Source organism: Crocodylus porosus, unplaced genomic scaffold (assembly GCF_001723895.1).
Source record: "Crocodylus porosus isolate Cpor-Errol unplaced genomic scaffold, CroPor_comp1, whole genome shotgun sequence".
In the NCBI taxonomy this organism is placed as follows: Eukaryota; Metazoa; Chordata; order Crocodylia; family Crocodylidae; genus Crocodylus; species Crocodylus porosus.
In genome coordinates, this window is record NW_017728918.1 from 54293026 (window position 1) to 54307326 (window position 14301).

The 14301-nt window shown below is 43.0% G+C and overlaps 1 protein-coding gene across 4 annotated transcripts in view; it reads left to right on the forward strand.

The window, feature by feature from the left end:
• ADGRB3 (adhesion G protein-coupled receptor B3) overlaps positions 1-14301 on the forward strand; it is a 701435-nt gene that overhangs the window by 409839 nt on the left and 277295 nt on the right. For all 4 annotated transcript variants that reach the window (XM_019537601.1, XM_019537603.1, XM_019537600.1 and 1 more), the window contains one exon: positions 12690-12792. In XM_019537601.1, coding sequence (XP_019393146.1) covers positions 12690-12792 — 103 coding nt within the window. The remainder of the gene's footprint in view (positions 1-12689; positions 12793-14301) is intronic.

Below are 14301 nucleotides of genomic sequence, written 5' to 3' on the forward strand. Positions count from 1 at the left end.
TAGCAGCACAGGGAATGTCTGCATGCAGCATGTGGCACTGCAGACAGGTCTGCAGCATTGCATACTGCACATCCATGCTTGTCTGGATGTGCCCCAACAGCTTGACAAAGGAAGTAACTTCTACTGGTTAAGGCTGTACTTAGGAAACCTTACCAATAACCCTAGAGAGTTCTGTCAAGCTCTGATGAGGCTTTAGATGAAAGGAAAAATAAACATTTAATTGTATGAAATCAATTTAATTGTTTCTGTAAAACTATAATACAAATTATTATAGAATAATAGTAGTAGAAAGCAATATTTAAATGGCACTCCTTAAGTCAGCACTAAAAGTTAAGTGAATATTAGTATCATCATAAGAGAATTACTTGGAGCTTATGAAAAAGAAAATGAATTTATATCAGTATGTCTTTGGAAGCAGATTTTCAAAGAATTATTCAGTGACAGATATTTGCAACATTTGCTGTTCTCTATTCATGGTTTTTATACTCATCTGTCTCACTCAAGCAATTATAAATGTAATTCTTTTTTTTTGTCCAAAAAAATGCTGCTAGATAGGGGAAGGTGAGTGGATGTGTCAGAAGACTGGTAGTATGGAATGATATTTTCACTTGGGGTAAGACACAAGTCAAAAAGCCCAAGACTGAATCAATTCAGTCTTTGCAGGTTAGTCTAAAATGCAAAAATTAAACTGAGAAACAACTGGACACACATTTACCTTTGATTTAGGAAATGCAATCACATGCCTGCAGTGGCATGGGCCAGAAGCCAGGGGGAGGGGTCGCTAGAGCAGGGCTCTTGGGCACTTCCTCTTCCTGCTGCCCCAAGGACTCTGGGATTTGCAGTCCAGCATCACAGAAGGAGGACACTTCAGGGTTGCTTATCACTTCATTTTCCTGCTTCCAGGTGCATGCAGGATTTGTAGTCCACAGTCACAGCCAGCAGTAACTTTCAGTAAGTTTAGCAGGACAGCTCTGTACTCGGGGGGAAAGGAAGGATAACCAGGGGAAGTTACCTACTCCCTGGCCCTAGACCCCAGCCAGGGTTTGTCTGAAGGAGGGAGGGCAGTCCCTGTCTATCTCCCCCTCCCCCACACAACTGTTTTCTGCTGAAGCAGACAGCACAACCCAGCTCAGGTCTGGAAAGCATGCTGGGATGCTGGGGGACTCTGGTTTAACTTGGACCAGAAAGGGATCTGGGGGCAGAAGTTTCATAAACTGGCTTGACTCAAATCAGTAAAGTCTGATACTACATTCAACCAAGTTTCTCGCAAACCAATTTCAGCCATTCTGAAACTGGTTAATGTACACTGAACTGCTGTTCTGTTACAGGTTTAATTCAGTTTCTGAGGACTTAAACCAGTTTTGTGTCACTTCTATCCCTAGCCATATAGATTTCTGATTTAAATAAATCCCAGACTTGTAGTGATTGAAATCATGTAACAGTGAAATATGAAAATGCAAAGATGTACCTTCACTTGTAAAAAGAAAGCAGTTTAAATCATATTAAAGAAACCCACCTGATTTGGTAGTGATAGTGATAGTCATAGTAGTAGTATATTTACATATTTTGTTAAAACAATACAGTCATATGAACAATAAAAATATGCATAATATTATAATAGTGTAACTCTGGCTGTGGTGCTACCCACGGCCACGGCCCAGTTTCTGGGATTCTGGGGTGCCAATAAGCCAGGTCCCACCCCGACTACAGACTGGGAGCCACCACTTAGTGGAGTGCTCTTATGTGGTTCTCCCCACACCAGATCACACACTGAATGACTATTTACAAGAATTTATTATTTACAATAACAACTAAGAAATTAGCAGGTTCAACATCACATACATAACAAAAAAAGTTTAGTAGACCCAATAATAGTCTACACTAACAAATAAAAGAAAGTACTTACTATATAGAAGGCAAAAAAAGATTAATTAACTTTAACACTCAGGCAACTAATAACAGGCATATACACCTAATCAGCAGAAACTCCACAGAATCGCTGTGCCAGCAGCAAAGTAATCAACTGTGTAATGGCTACAGTTGAGCACCTGGCGGAGCTGTGCTCACTCTGCCTCAGAAAAGAAATTGCAATGCTGCCATCTGGTCTGAAAGTGGAGTTGTCTGTCAGGACCTCAGGTGCAGCTGCTCTGGAGATGGGTTTCTTTCCTCTGCCCAGTCTTTCCTTAGTGCCTACAAACAATCACACCATCACCTAAAGCAGCTACCCTGTGTTTGGCACCTGGAATCCCCCTTCTCTGCTGTACTTTATTGAGCTTTCTGCTAGACCTCCCACAAAGCCACAATTTCTCTTTGCTTCCCTTAGCCCTCTCAGAGAATCTTCCCTAGCTACCCTTTTCCCTGATTCCCTCCCAGTGGATCCCTTCACACTGTGAACTTAAGGGGGTTGGGGGCGGTGACTGTTTGCACCAACCCTGCTCTGTTAGCAAAGACTATCAAGTGATCCTGGGCACTCAGTAGCTTATAACTCCTCTGCCTTCAGTAGTAGCTCTCCTACAAACAATTCGTCTGGCAGCAGCCCTCTCAGAAGTAAACCTTCTGGCCACAGCCCTTAGCTACCCTCTCAGACCCACTCCCAGGCTTCCCACCCCAGTTACAGCTGTCCAATCATGTACATGCTCTGCAGCTTTTAGCTCCAAGCTGGTTATTCCGGCTGCTACACCTATGTGGGCTCCCTGCTGCAGATCCTCTTCCCAACAGTGTGAATCCCTGATTGGGCTTGCAAGCCCTGAGAAAACACTCCAACACCTTTACAATGCATTTGTATAGTATGAGGTATAATTTCTGCAAACAATAAGAATTTCCATTCTACCAGTTCACACAAAATTAAAACAAATACAAAAATAGATCATCTATTGCTAATACAAAAATAGATAAAATGAAGCTGTGTACAATAAAGTAAAATAAATTGGAGAATTCTATTCGATTTTGGCCATTATTCTTTGTGCAAGTAACCTGTCCTATGCTCCTAAGGAGTATAGGACAGGCTGAGTATAGGACAGGCTCTGCATTGTTAGAGAGAGACTAAATTGTTTTTTTCTTCAGTAGCGTAGTATTTAAAATTTTCCACTGATGGCAAAATCCATGTTCCACCTGTTTCTTAAAAAAAATAAACAAGACTACAAATAATGATTTAAGGCATCTCTCATTCTCCTGCAAGAACATATTTTGTCCAAATATGGGGTCCGACACCATTTGCTCATTACAATGCAGATCTCATACACATGAATCACAGTCTAAGGTCTCTTGTTATTTTAGTTTTGAACCACAGATAGGTAGGTTTCTAGGCCAAAGGAGAAATTTATTAATCTCAAAAAGGGGAAGTTCAAGAGTCTCACCTTCTGTGTATCTGTATGTATGCCAGCATCTTTAAATCATAAACTTACATCTCATTTTACATGCAAGGGAAATGTTGAGTCAGTGATTTCCAGTGCATTTCTCAGGCCATTTGTCTGGAGGAGAACATAGATGTTATTTAACCATCCAAACAAGGGCTTATTTGGAAAAGGAGGAACTTCTAAAACACACTTTCTAGGGTAGCTGGTAGGCATAAAAGATTTACTAATTATTCAATAGTTTAGAACATTTAATTGAGCTATGATGCTCACATTAATCAGCCCTGTTTCAGTGCTCACGAGCCAGATGCCAGCCAGGGCTCCTTAGGCAGAGGGCAGGACTGGGTTTATTCCCTCTCTCCCCAGCGCCCAGTGGAAGGGGCTTATTTTGTAGCCCAAATCAGGGAGAGAGCAGCAGTGGCAGCTGGGGTGGGCAGACCTTGCTGTGGTCCCCTGGGGGCAGAGAGGGGAATAACCTTCCTCCCTCTTCCTCAGGGACCAGGTCGGCCAGCGTCTGGCCACACCTGGCCATGCCATGCAGCAGTGAGGAGGAGCACCCAGCAGACCTGGCTCAGGTCCCTCTCAGTGGGAAAGGGAGGGGGAAATTTCATAGATTTCATGAACATTATGGCTAGAAGGGAACACATAATATCATTGGGTCCAGCCCCCTGCCCAAGGGGCAGGAAGTCTCCTAGGGTCAAAGAATCCCAGCAAGATAGGCATCCAAATGTTTCTTGTAAGTGTCCAGAGTAGGTGCTTGCACCACCTCTGTGGGAGTCTACTCCAGACCTTGGGGGCTCGGACATAAAGAAGATTTTCCTTATGTCCAGTCTAAAACGGTCTTCCAGGACTTTGTGACCATTGGAATTTGTCTTCCCCTGTGGTGAACAGGCATTCCCCCAGATCCTAATGCACATCCCTTACATACTTATAGGCTGCCGCCAAGTCACCCCTGAGCCTACACTTCTCCAGGCTGAAAACTCCCATGGCTCTCAGCATCTCTTCATAAGACATGCTGTCCTCTGATCCTCTTGTCCTCTGATCATGCACATGGCTCTCCTCTGGACTCTTTGAAGCTTCTCCACATCCTTTCTGAATTGTGGAGCCCAGAATTGGATGCAGTACTCCAGCTGTGGCCTCACCAGGGCTGAGTACAGTGGGAGGATGACTTCCTGAGTCTTGCTTGAGATGCATCAGAAGATGCAAGCCAGAGTTGTGTTCACTTTGCTGAATCACATTGGTGGCTAATGTAGATCTTGTGGTTAATCATGACCCTCAAGTCTCTTTTGGTTATGGTGCTAGTGAGTGTACCAATCCTATAAGTGGGAGGTGTTTTTTTTTCTTGATGTGGAGCATCTTGCATTTCTCCATATTGAATACCATCAGGTTTTCATCCACCCACCTTGTGAGAGCTTATCAAGGTTGGCCTGGATCGCCAGCCTATACTCAAATGTGGACACTCTTTCCCATAGTTTGGTGTCATCAGTAAACTTAACCCATCTGCTTTTGACACTAGAGTCCAGATCATTTATAAATACATTAAAGAGTACAGGTCCAAGAACAGAGCCTTGGGGGACACCACTGGTCACTGTGTGCCATGTTGATTCAATTCTGTCAACTACCACTCTCTGGGCCCGACCTCAGAGCTGGTTCCCCAGCCATCGAACTGTAGGGTAATCAAGGCCACAGTTCCCCAATTTCTCCAGGAGGACATCATGGAACACCAGGTCAAAGGCTTTTTTTAAAGTCTATATATATGATAGCAACCTCTTCCCATTTGTCCATGTGATGCATCACCTGGTCATAGAAGGAAATGAGATTGGTCAAGCAAGACCTACCCACAACACACTCATGCTGGCTATCCCTCAGAATGTTGCCTTCCATTAGCCTGTTGATAATGGTTTATTTGATAATTTTTTTCAAGATCTTACCAGGGATTGAGGTCAAACTGATTGGTCTGTAGTTTCCTGGGTCTTACTTCTTCCCTTTCATGAAGACAGGCAGCACACTGAGCCTCTTCCAGCGTTCGGGTACTTCGCCCAAGTGCCATGACTTCTCAAGTATCCTTGCCTGTGTCCACACTATGATGTCTGCCAGTTCCTTTAGTACTTTTGGGTGCAATCTATCTGGACCAGCTGATTTATGGGTGTCCAGCCTCTCAAGGTGTTGCCTCACAAGAGCTACGTCAATGGTGGGAGAATATTCACCCTCTGCCTGGTCATCCTGCATCTTGTCAGGCAGGGTGGTCCCTTTGGGTTGGTGAAAGACTGATGCAAAGTAATTATTAAGCAGATTGGCTTTTTCCAGGGTGTTGGTAGTCAGCTGCCTCATTTGGTTTAGTAGGGGCCCAAAGTTGCCCTTGCTTCTTTTTCCGACTTCCCACATAGCTGAAGAAGGACTTTTTATTGTCCTTGATTTATGCAGCCCTACCTGTCAAATCATGGCCTGTCAGGACCTCGACAACAAGTCTCCTGAGCTTATGAAAGTTAGCTTTCCTAAAGTTGAGGACTTCTGCATTGCTGACTGACTTGCCAGCTTTGAGATGGATAGTGAAAATGATCAACTTGTGGTCACTGTATTCCAGCTTCCCTTTGATTCTTAGATCCCCAGAACCAGGTCCAGCAGTGTCTTACCTCTTGTTGGCCCATCACCTTCTTGATACAGGTATAGCTCATTCATGCATGTGAGGAAACTTTGTGACCGATCAGATTTCATAGACTTCATAGACAGTAGGGCTGGAAAGGACCTTGGAAGATCATTGAGTCCAGCTCCCTGCCCCAGGGGCAGGAGGTCAGCAGGGATCATAGGATCCCATCAAGATAAACATCCAAATGTCTCTTAAAGATGTTCAAAGTAGGTGCTTGAACCACCTCCAGTGGCAGTCTATTCCAAACCTTGGGGGCTTGGACAGTAAAGAAGTTCTTCCCTATGCCCAGCCTGAAATGGTCATGGAGGAGTTTGTGACCATTCGATCTTGTCATCCCTTGGGGTGCTCTGGTGAACAGATGTTCCCCCAGATCCTGGTGAGCATCCCTGATAAACTTATAGGTTAAGCCATCAGATCACCCCTGAGTCTGTGCTTTTCCAGGCTGAAGAGTCCCATGGCTCTCAGCCTCTCATCTTAAGGTCTGTTTTCTTGACCTCTTATCATGTGTATGGCTCTTCTCTGCACTCTCTCCAGCTTCTCCACATCCTTTTTGAATTGTGGAGCCCAAAACTGAATGCAGTACTCCAGCTGCAGCCTCACCAAGGCTGAGTACAACAGGAGAATGACATCCTGGGATTTGCTTGAGAAGCATCTATGAATGCAAGCCAGCATTTTGCTTGCTTTACTAGCTGCAGCATCACACTGATGTCTCATGTTCATCTTGTTGTCAATCATGATCCCCCAGTCCCTTTCGTCTGTAGTGCTACCCAGTGTAGCCCTATAAGCCTATAAGCATGCTGCAAGTTTTCTTCCTAAGGTACATTCCCAACCTTACATTTTTCAGTGATAAACACCATCAGGTTCTCATCTGCCCATTTTCTGAGCCTGTCAAGGTCAGCCTGGATCATCCTCCTGTCCTCAGGTGTGGACACTTTACCCCAAAGTTTGGTGTCATCGGCAAACTTGGCCAGTCCATTTCTGATGCAATGTCCACATGAAGATGTTGAATAGTATAGGTCCCAGGACAGCTGAGGACAAGCTCTAGTGCCCCCCAGCTACTGGCCTGAGCAACCACAGGCATGTGCCCACATTGCGTCAGTCCACAAGGAAGGTCTGTGCTGTTACAAATTGATTCAACCTAGGCAGGTTAGACAAAAGTGCAAAGATTGAATTAATTCAGGCTCTGACTTTTCGATTGTCTGTCTGTGGCAGTGCACTGTTGGTGCCTGCCACTTTAAGGGCTGAGCCAAACAGTCAGCAGGTGCTTGATTATGGCTGCCATTTTAGAACTCTGGTTGCCTATATAACTAGAGCAGTTCAGTGCTGGCAGCCCAGGCAGAAACATCGCCTAGCTGAGCTGCAGCAGGAACAATCTTGGAGGTAAGGGCAGGAGCTTATGGGGATGGTTTGGAGGCTCCTGGTCCTGGGCATGACCTAAAACTGCACCATGTGGGAAGGGTGGCCTGGTGGGGCTCCTGGTGGCGTGGGAGTCCTCAGAAAATGCCAGGCCAATTACCTCCCTGGTGAAAGGTGAGGAAGGGCACCTTAACCCCAGCCCCCATCTTCGGGTGGGTTTTGGAGGCAGCTGGGGAAGTAGTAGGGGCCAGGTATGTCCATGAGTAGGCGAATGAACCTAGCAGGGATATGAGGTCCCAGAGACCCCAGAGGGGGTTATATGGAGAACCCTGCACAGAGTAGGGCTGAAGTGCGAGTAGGCCTGAAGGGCTTTGCGTGTGAGGGGGCTGACTGGGGCTGAAGTCAGAGTAGGTCTGAAGGACAGCCCAAGGGGTGCACTGAGTAGGGTTGAATGAGAGTAAACTCTCATTAGAGTTAGAGGATAGCTTTAGGTTAGATATTAGGAAGAACTACTTCACTGTAAGGGTGACCAGAGCCTGGAATGGGCTTCCCAGAGAGATGGTGCTCTCACCTTCCCTGGAAATCTTCAAGAGGAGACTGGATAGGCACCTGGCTGGGGTCTTATGACCCCTGCCACCCCCAGTGCTCCTTCCTGCCCATGGCAGGGGGTTGGACTAGATGATCTGTCTAGGTCCCTTCCAACTCATTGATTCTATAATTCTATGATTGAAGGACAGCTCAAGGGCCAGCCCTATGAGAAGTTGTGCCCAGTGAGAGGCTTAGGGCAGAATTAGCCCAGGGTTTGGCATAAAGGCGGGACATGTAGAATAGGGGAACTTGCAGGAACCAAAGGTTCTGCGTGCCAAGGCCAGTATGGGAGTAATGAAGCATGATGGCCCAAGAGGGGCTGCTCAAGAAGGGGAAGGACAGTGGAGTATGACCCATTAACAGGCAGTATGCCAGAGGCCCCTGTGAAAGAGGGGTGGAGTGGAAGAGGCCTCTTGTGAGACGGGAGGTGGTCTGAATGTGTGTGTGTCTGGAGCCCAACTTTGGACTCAGTTCTTCCGGTCTCAGACTGGGAGTAATATTAATCTGGATGCCATCTGAGAGGCTTTGACTATGGTGTAGGGGAGGAACAGAGCTGCAGATAGTACCCCTAGCATTGGGGCAATAATGGACAGTCTCTTGCATTATACCAACAGTTTATGAAAACAACAAAGACGTGGCAGGTGTAACTAGGCAAATTGCCCATAGAAACAGGTGGGTGGGCGGCAGGAGATCTGGCACTGAGCTTGCCCCTTGTTACACTCTCCTTAGCCCCATAGGTCAGTTCAGGTGATTTGTTAAGCTGGAGACAGAGTGCTCAAACCTTTCTAAAATATTAATTTCCTTAAGCATATATATGGCATTTACATAATACATGATGATATTGTGATGAGCAATAATTCTGTTTGCTTGGGATAACCTTGCTCCTATCATTGCCTCTCTTCAGTAACATGATTAACATGATTTCATTGTTCCAAGGGGAAAAAAAAACCCCTGCATTCTATATGACATAAATATTCTGTTATCTATGTACTAAATGCAGCTTACCTATAAATGTTTTGATGCCACAAGTGGATTTTTTGAAATGCTATTATAAATTCACATCTGAAAATAGATCTAAGGTCTTTGGACATTGGGAGCATCTCCCCATGAATGGGAATGTGTGTTTCCCTGGAGAAAGACCACAGTGGTATAATGTGTATCACTGCTACCTGTCCTCAGGGAACACCTGTGTCACGCATGCTCTGGGCTCCTGGGGCCCTCTGGGAGCTGCCATCATGGAGGTCCTGCAGCAAGAAGCTGGCCAGCAGCAAGAGTGTGGGTTCAGCTGACCAAGCTCTGGTTTTGGGTGGCACGCACTGCTGCCACATGCACTGCCCTGCTTTTTTTAGGGGCAGTATCTTTTTAACCTTGGGATCTCCCCTGTATGTAAGGCATGTAAGGTGTGTGGGTCTATGGCACGGCATACTGCACATTCACGCATGTCTGGACATGCCCTAGGATTCGTCCTCAGTGGTACATTGCTCTGAACAGCCAATAGACCTATATTACATATATTTCTCTGATATTTTTCTCTTCACTAAGATGAATTTTGGCATGCTTGGTATGTATTGCTGACTCATTGAACTCTGCCTTTCATCCAGTGTTCACTTGTTTCCTGTTTCACATATTTTTACTATGACTAGATTCTCATTAAACAAAAGTTTTAAAGAATAATGTCACTCTTTAGTTATGTACAGGGAATGTGCAGAAATATATTAAATACTTTATATGTGTATAAAGATTGGATCTATAAAATTATAAACCCAATATTGGACACGGCCAGGAAACATTAATCAGTCACAGTGTTTGACTAAATATAAATTATTAATCACTTATGTAAACTGAGCAAATCTGGTGTACTATTTAGAGGCTAGTAAACCAGTTTTGTCATTTGTAGATATGTAGAAGAAAATCAGTATGTCCTGAAATTTTGGGGTTGTTTTCCTTTAAATTACATCATGCATTTAAAATATGCTTTCTACAAAATGCATGCAGAATTGACAAAAATACTCATATTAACAATCTCAGTAGCTTCACAATTCTATCTCTACATAGTGCATTTAAAAATTGCCTATTACTCTTATGTGATAGTGCTAAAGAAGTACATTACTGTCAAAAGGTATATAGATTTGTCTTAATCTAGAGTGTTACCAAAATCAAAAAGTCAGAGGTTAACCAAAAAAAAAGTTTTATTTCATTAAAGAACTAGTATCTATTTAAATATCTAAGCTCACATTGTATAATTTGTCCAAATATATTTAAAATGTAGAACTCATGCCCTGCTTTGGAAAAAAGCGTTTTATTCTTTGGTGTCAGTAGTGCTAAATTACTCATACTGTAGAAATAGCATTTCATATCTCAGTGCTCCAGTAAAATGGAATCTGCTCCCAAACAGTGCTCCCATAGGACAAATTTAAAAATAGAATATCATTTTGATGTCCTGTTATTGTAAAGAAAACTAGATTATCTAGACTTTGCTGTGATAAATGGTAAAGCCTTTTGTATTAATATGTGCTCCTATGTACATTTGGACTTATTATTACTATGAGTGTGGGGGAAACGGGAGCATAAAGGCATGTCAGAGTCACCAGAAAAATTGCAGCCATCATCTGATGGTTCCTTTGGGCCTGAGGGGGTCACAGGCAGCCTGAATTATAGATATCATGTAAACATCTATGTACACTAGCACAGATAGCCCTTGATAAGTACTGGATTATGACAAAAGGTGACAATAAAATATTCTTTCTGTAATGACAGATATGGAGATGGTATGAGAAATAAAAAACCTATAATAAAAATGTTATTTTAAGAGAACAAATCTACTTTAAAATGAGATTATTATCAACTTAAGCTAAAACCTATAAATGGAAGAGCAGTGATTGTCTTTAATTGGCTTAATCAGGTTCCTAAACTACAGGAAGTTAACATTTAGCTGTTAAAATACATTTGGATATGTAGAAGACAGAGAAGTTTTACACCTTACAGACTAACTAAATCAGAGATGTATAGCATAAGCTTCTGTAAACAAATGGCTTCATGAGATGCAGTGAAGGGATCCAGGAAGCAGAATACAAAGGGTAGGGAAGCAGAGATGAAAAAAGAGGGGGCACTGCTGAGAGAGACAAGGCAGGTAGAAGAAAGGAAAAAAAAAACAGTTAACCAATGAGGGACACAGGGTTAACAATAGATAATCCAAGTAGCAGGCTAAGAATTCCACAATTTCCTGTTCAATTTAGTTTTAAAGTTTTGTTGTCTAGGAACCACTACCCTAGGGTAAGTAATGAGATGTCCAGGAAGGTTAAAGTGTTCTGCCATGGGCATATCTGTCTCTCAAATATTGATGTCAAATCAGTGTTCATTCATTCTTACACATAGGGATTGACCGTCTGTCCAATATAGGTATTGTAGTACTGTCAGGTACTGTAAGCAGGTGATGGCATACAAGGTGACATTGGTAAAGGTGCAGGGAAATGAACATTGGCTATTACAATCCATATTATTTGGTCCAGTGATGAATCAGCCTGTACTGATGAGGGGACATGCCTGGCAACTCAGTCCAGACCAAGGCCTGGTGCCTTGGTGAGAATAAGAGTTAGATTGTCTGTTCCTGGAGAGACGCTGTTCATGGTTGGGGAGTTGCCTAGAAGCAAACCATTTTGCCCCCTGTGGCTGGCTTGAGATGGTCACCATTTTCTAGGGGGAAGTTACTTATGATATGTCTGAGGTGTTCAAGATGGGAGCTGTAGGTGACAAAGAAATGCTGTCTACATTGGACACTTGGGGCAATCCTTACTTGTAAAAATGAATGAACACTGATCTGACATCAGTACCAGAAACAAGAACAAGAAATCATCCACAGACTGAACTATGTTAAGTGTGGTCCAAACTGAGGCTATGGATTCTTATCTCATTAACTGCATATTCTTTTTATAAGTCCTGTATCCCTCAAAAGGCTAACTTCTTTTTTCTCTCCTAACCACCTCTCAGCAGTTTCCCCTCCTTTTTCCTTTCCCTTTGCCTGCCCTTTGTGTTCTAATCACCACTTCCTATTTATCAGCGCTACCTCCTCCAGTCCCTTCATAGTATCTGATGATGGGTCTGAAGTAAACCCTGTGCTTATGAAAGCTGATTATATGCATCTGATTTAGTTAGTCTGTAAGGTGCAAATCTGCCCTGCCTTCTGCCTGACTTTAAACTAACAGGACTATTGAATATGCAGCCACTCAGACATGTACTAAAATTAAAATGATTTTTCAATAATTGTAAATAGCCTTCCTCTGCATATACACAGGAATATCTGTCTCATAGACTTTCCCAATGCCTTCATCCATCTTCACATTCTTATAGTTAGCAATCAGAAAAAAGGCCGAGGCAAGCAGTTTGAAAGAAAGATGCTCTGTCCCTTGTAAAACAAGACTACTTGGTCTACCTTTAGATAAATGAATGTAGTGCATTTAAAGATTGCCTGAAGGTTTGTGTTATCAATCTTTCTTTTTAATCAGTGAATCATCACAAGAAATAGCACTTCTGTTGCTACAGTTGCACTCTAATCTTTCCTGTGTTTCGTACAGTTGGTAATATGAGTGACTATATTTATCAGTCTAAAACAAACTTATTTTTGAACCTAATCCTTATGCACTGATGGTTCTTGAAAACTTCCACAAGGTATTCATTTTAATTTGATGAAATTATAACTGCCTGTTGATACTAACTTTAATCTTTTGCTTTTAATCATTATTTTTCAGAAATTTTACTGTTGTTAATTCCAAAATCATCGTTGTCACTATAAGGCCTGAACCTAAAACTACTGATTCCTTTCTAGAGATAGAATTGGCACACCTGTCTAATGTAAGTACTTATGCTGTGAATAATTATATTTAATTGTATTCATTTTAACTTAGCTTTTTAAATGTATTGCTAGTAACAAGAGCAATGTATCTAGTAAAAATAAAGCACAGAGATGTAATGCTTATGCTTAACAGAATGTTTGCATGATGTATGTATACAGCACAATCCTGGCCTTTGTTTCTGGCATTTTTTTTTTAAATGTTTATTTAAATACCAACTGCTTTGATGGATACAATGTAAAATGTGGTATTTATCCATTGGTTTCTGTTTTGTTACCAGATAAGGTCATAGCACAACTCATGCCTCAAGACCTTTCTCCCTCTTCTATTATGTGATATATCAAAGCTAATTCATATTTTACCTTCACTAGCAGAATATGAAAATTCAGGCTCCTTCTAGTTTAGTTTGCAACTTCTATTAATTCAAAAGGTCCTTCATGCATTTATTTTTCTTGTTTTTTCCATCTTCTGTTCAAAGTATTTTTAAACCCCCAAAAAAGCAGTTATACTTAACTCAATATTAACGGGCACACAACATTAAAAATACCTAATGTAAAACATCATGGGCAGCATGAAATGGAGTTACTGATCTCATTTAGTTCCCAGTAATCAGGTATCAAGGCCATCACAATTGTCACTAAGGGACAGATATTCAAAAAGCCTGAGCCTGAATCAATTCAATCTTTGCAGGTTAGTCTAACCTAGCTAGGCTGAACTGGTTTGTAACTGGACAAACTTTCCCTCTGGACTGAGGAAATTCAGGTACATGACGGCAGTGGCTAAGGCTAGAAGTCAGGGGCTGTTAAAGCAGCCATCACTTCTCTTTGAGAGTGCTGTGCTAAGGGGGGGTGACAGCAGGACACTCTGATTAGGGAGTGGTGTAAACCCCCACCCTGCCTGGACCATCCCCGGCTTTTCCCCACTGGCTGCTCAAGGGGCAGGAGTGTTGCTAGCCCCCACCCCCCTGCTAGCATTCTGAGGCAAGGGCAAGTGTCCAGTGCATGTGTCTGTGGATGATACAAAGCTTTTCCCTACTTCTTTATACTGACTGCAGCAAGCTGACAGGCAAGTAAGCCAGCAGGGAGTTGATAACAGTATTTATCACCACATTAGCAAAACAATAGCGATCTAGAGGTCTCCATTAGTTCTAATAACAATAGAGGTCTCCATTAGTTCAAACTCTTCTTAAACAGCTTATCAGCTAACTTGTTGATTAGCTCCAAAAAGCCCTAAGCAGTCACTGTTCTGTCTGCCTGTCCCAGTGAAACAAGAGTCACATACAGATACCTCTTGGCATTAGCTAGCATACTACATGCCTAGGGTCCATAGGGCTGGGGGCTGTGCTGTGGGAGATGGGAGTGAGGAAGTGAGGGATTCCTGCTTAAGCAGCAAGCGGTGAAGGGGGTTAGAGTAGGGGGAGGCCAGGCATACCCTGCTATACCTGCAGTCTGTGCCAGAGCTGCAGCCAGGGAGTAGAGGGGAGGGGCCAGCCCTGCTGTGGAGCAGAGAG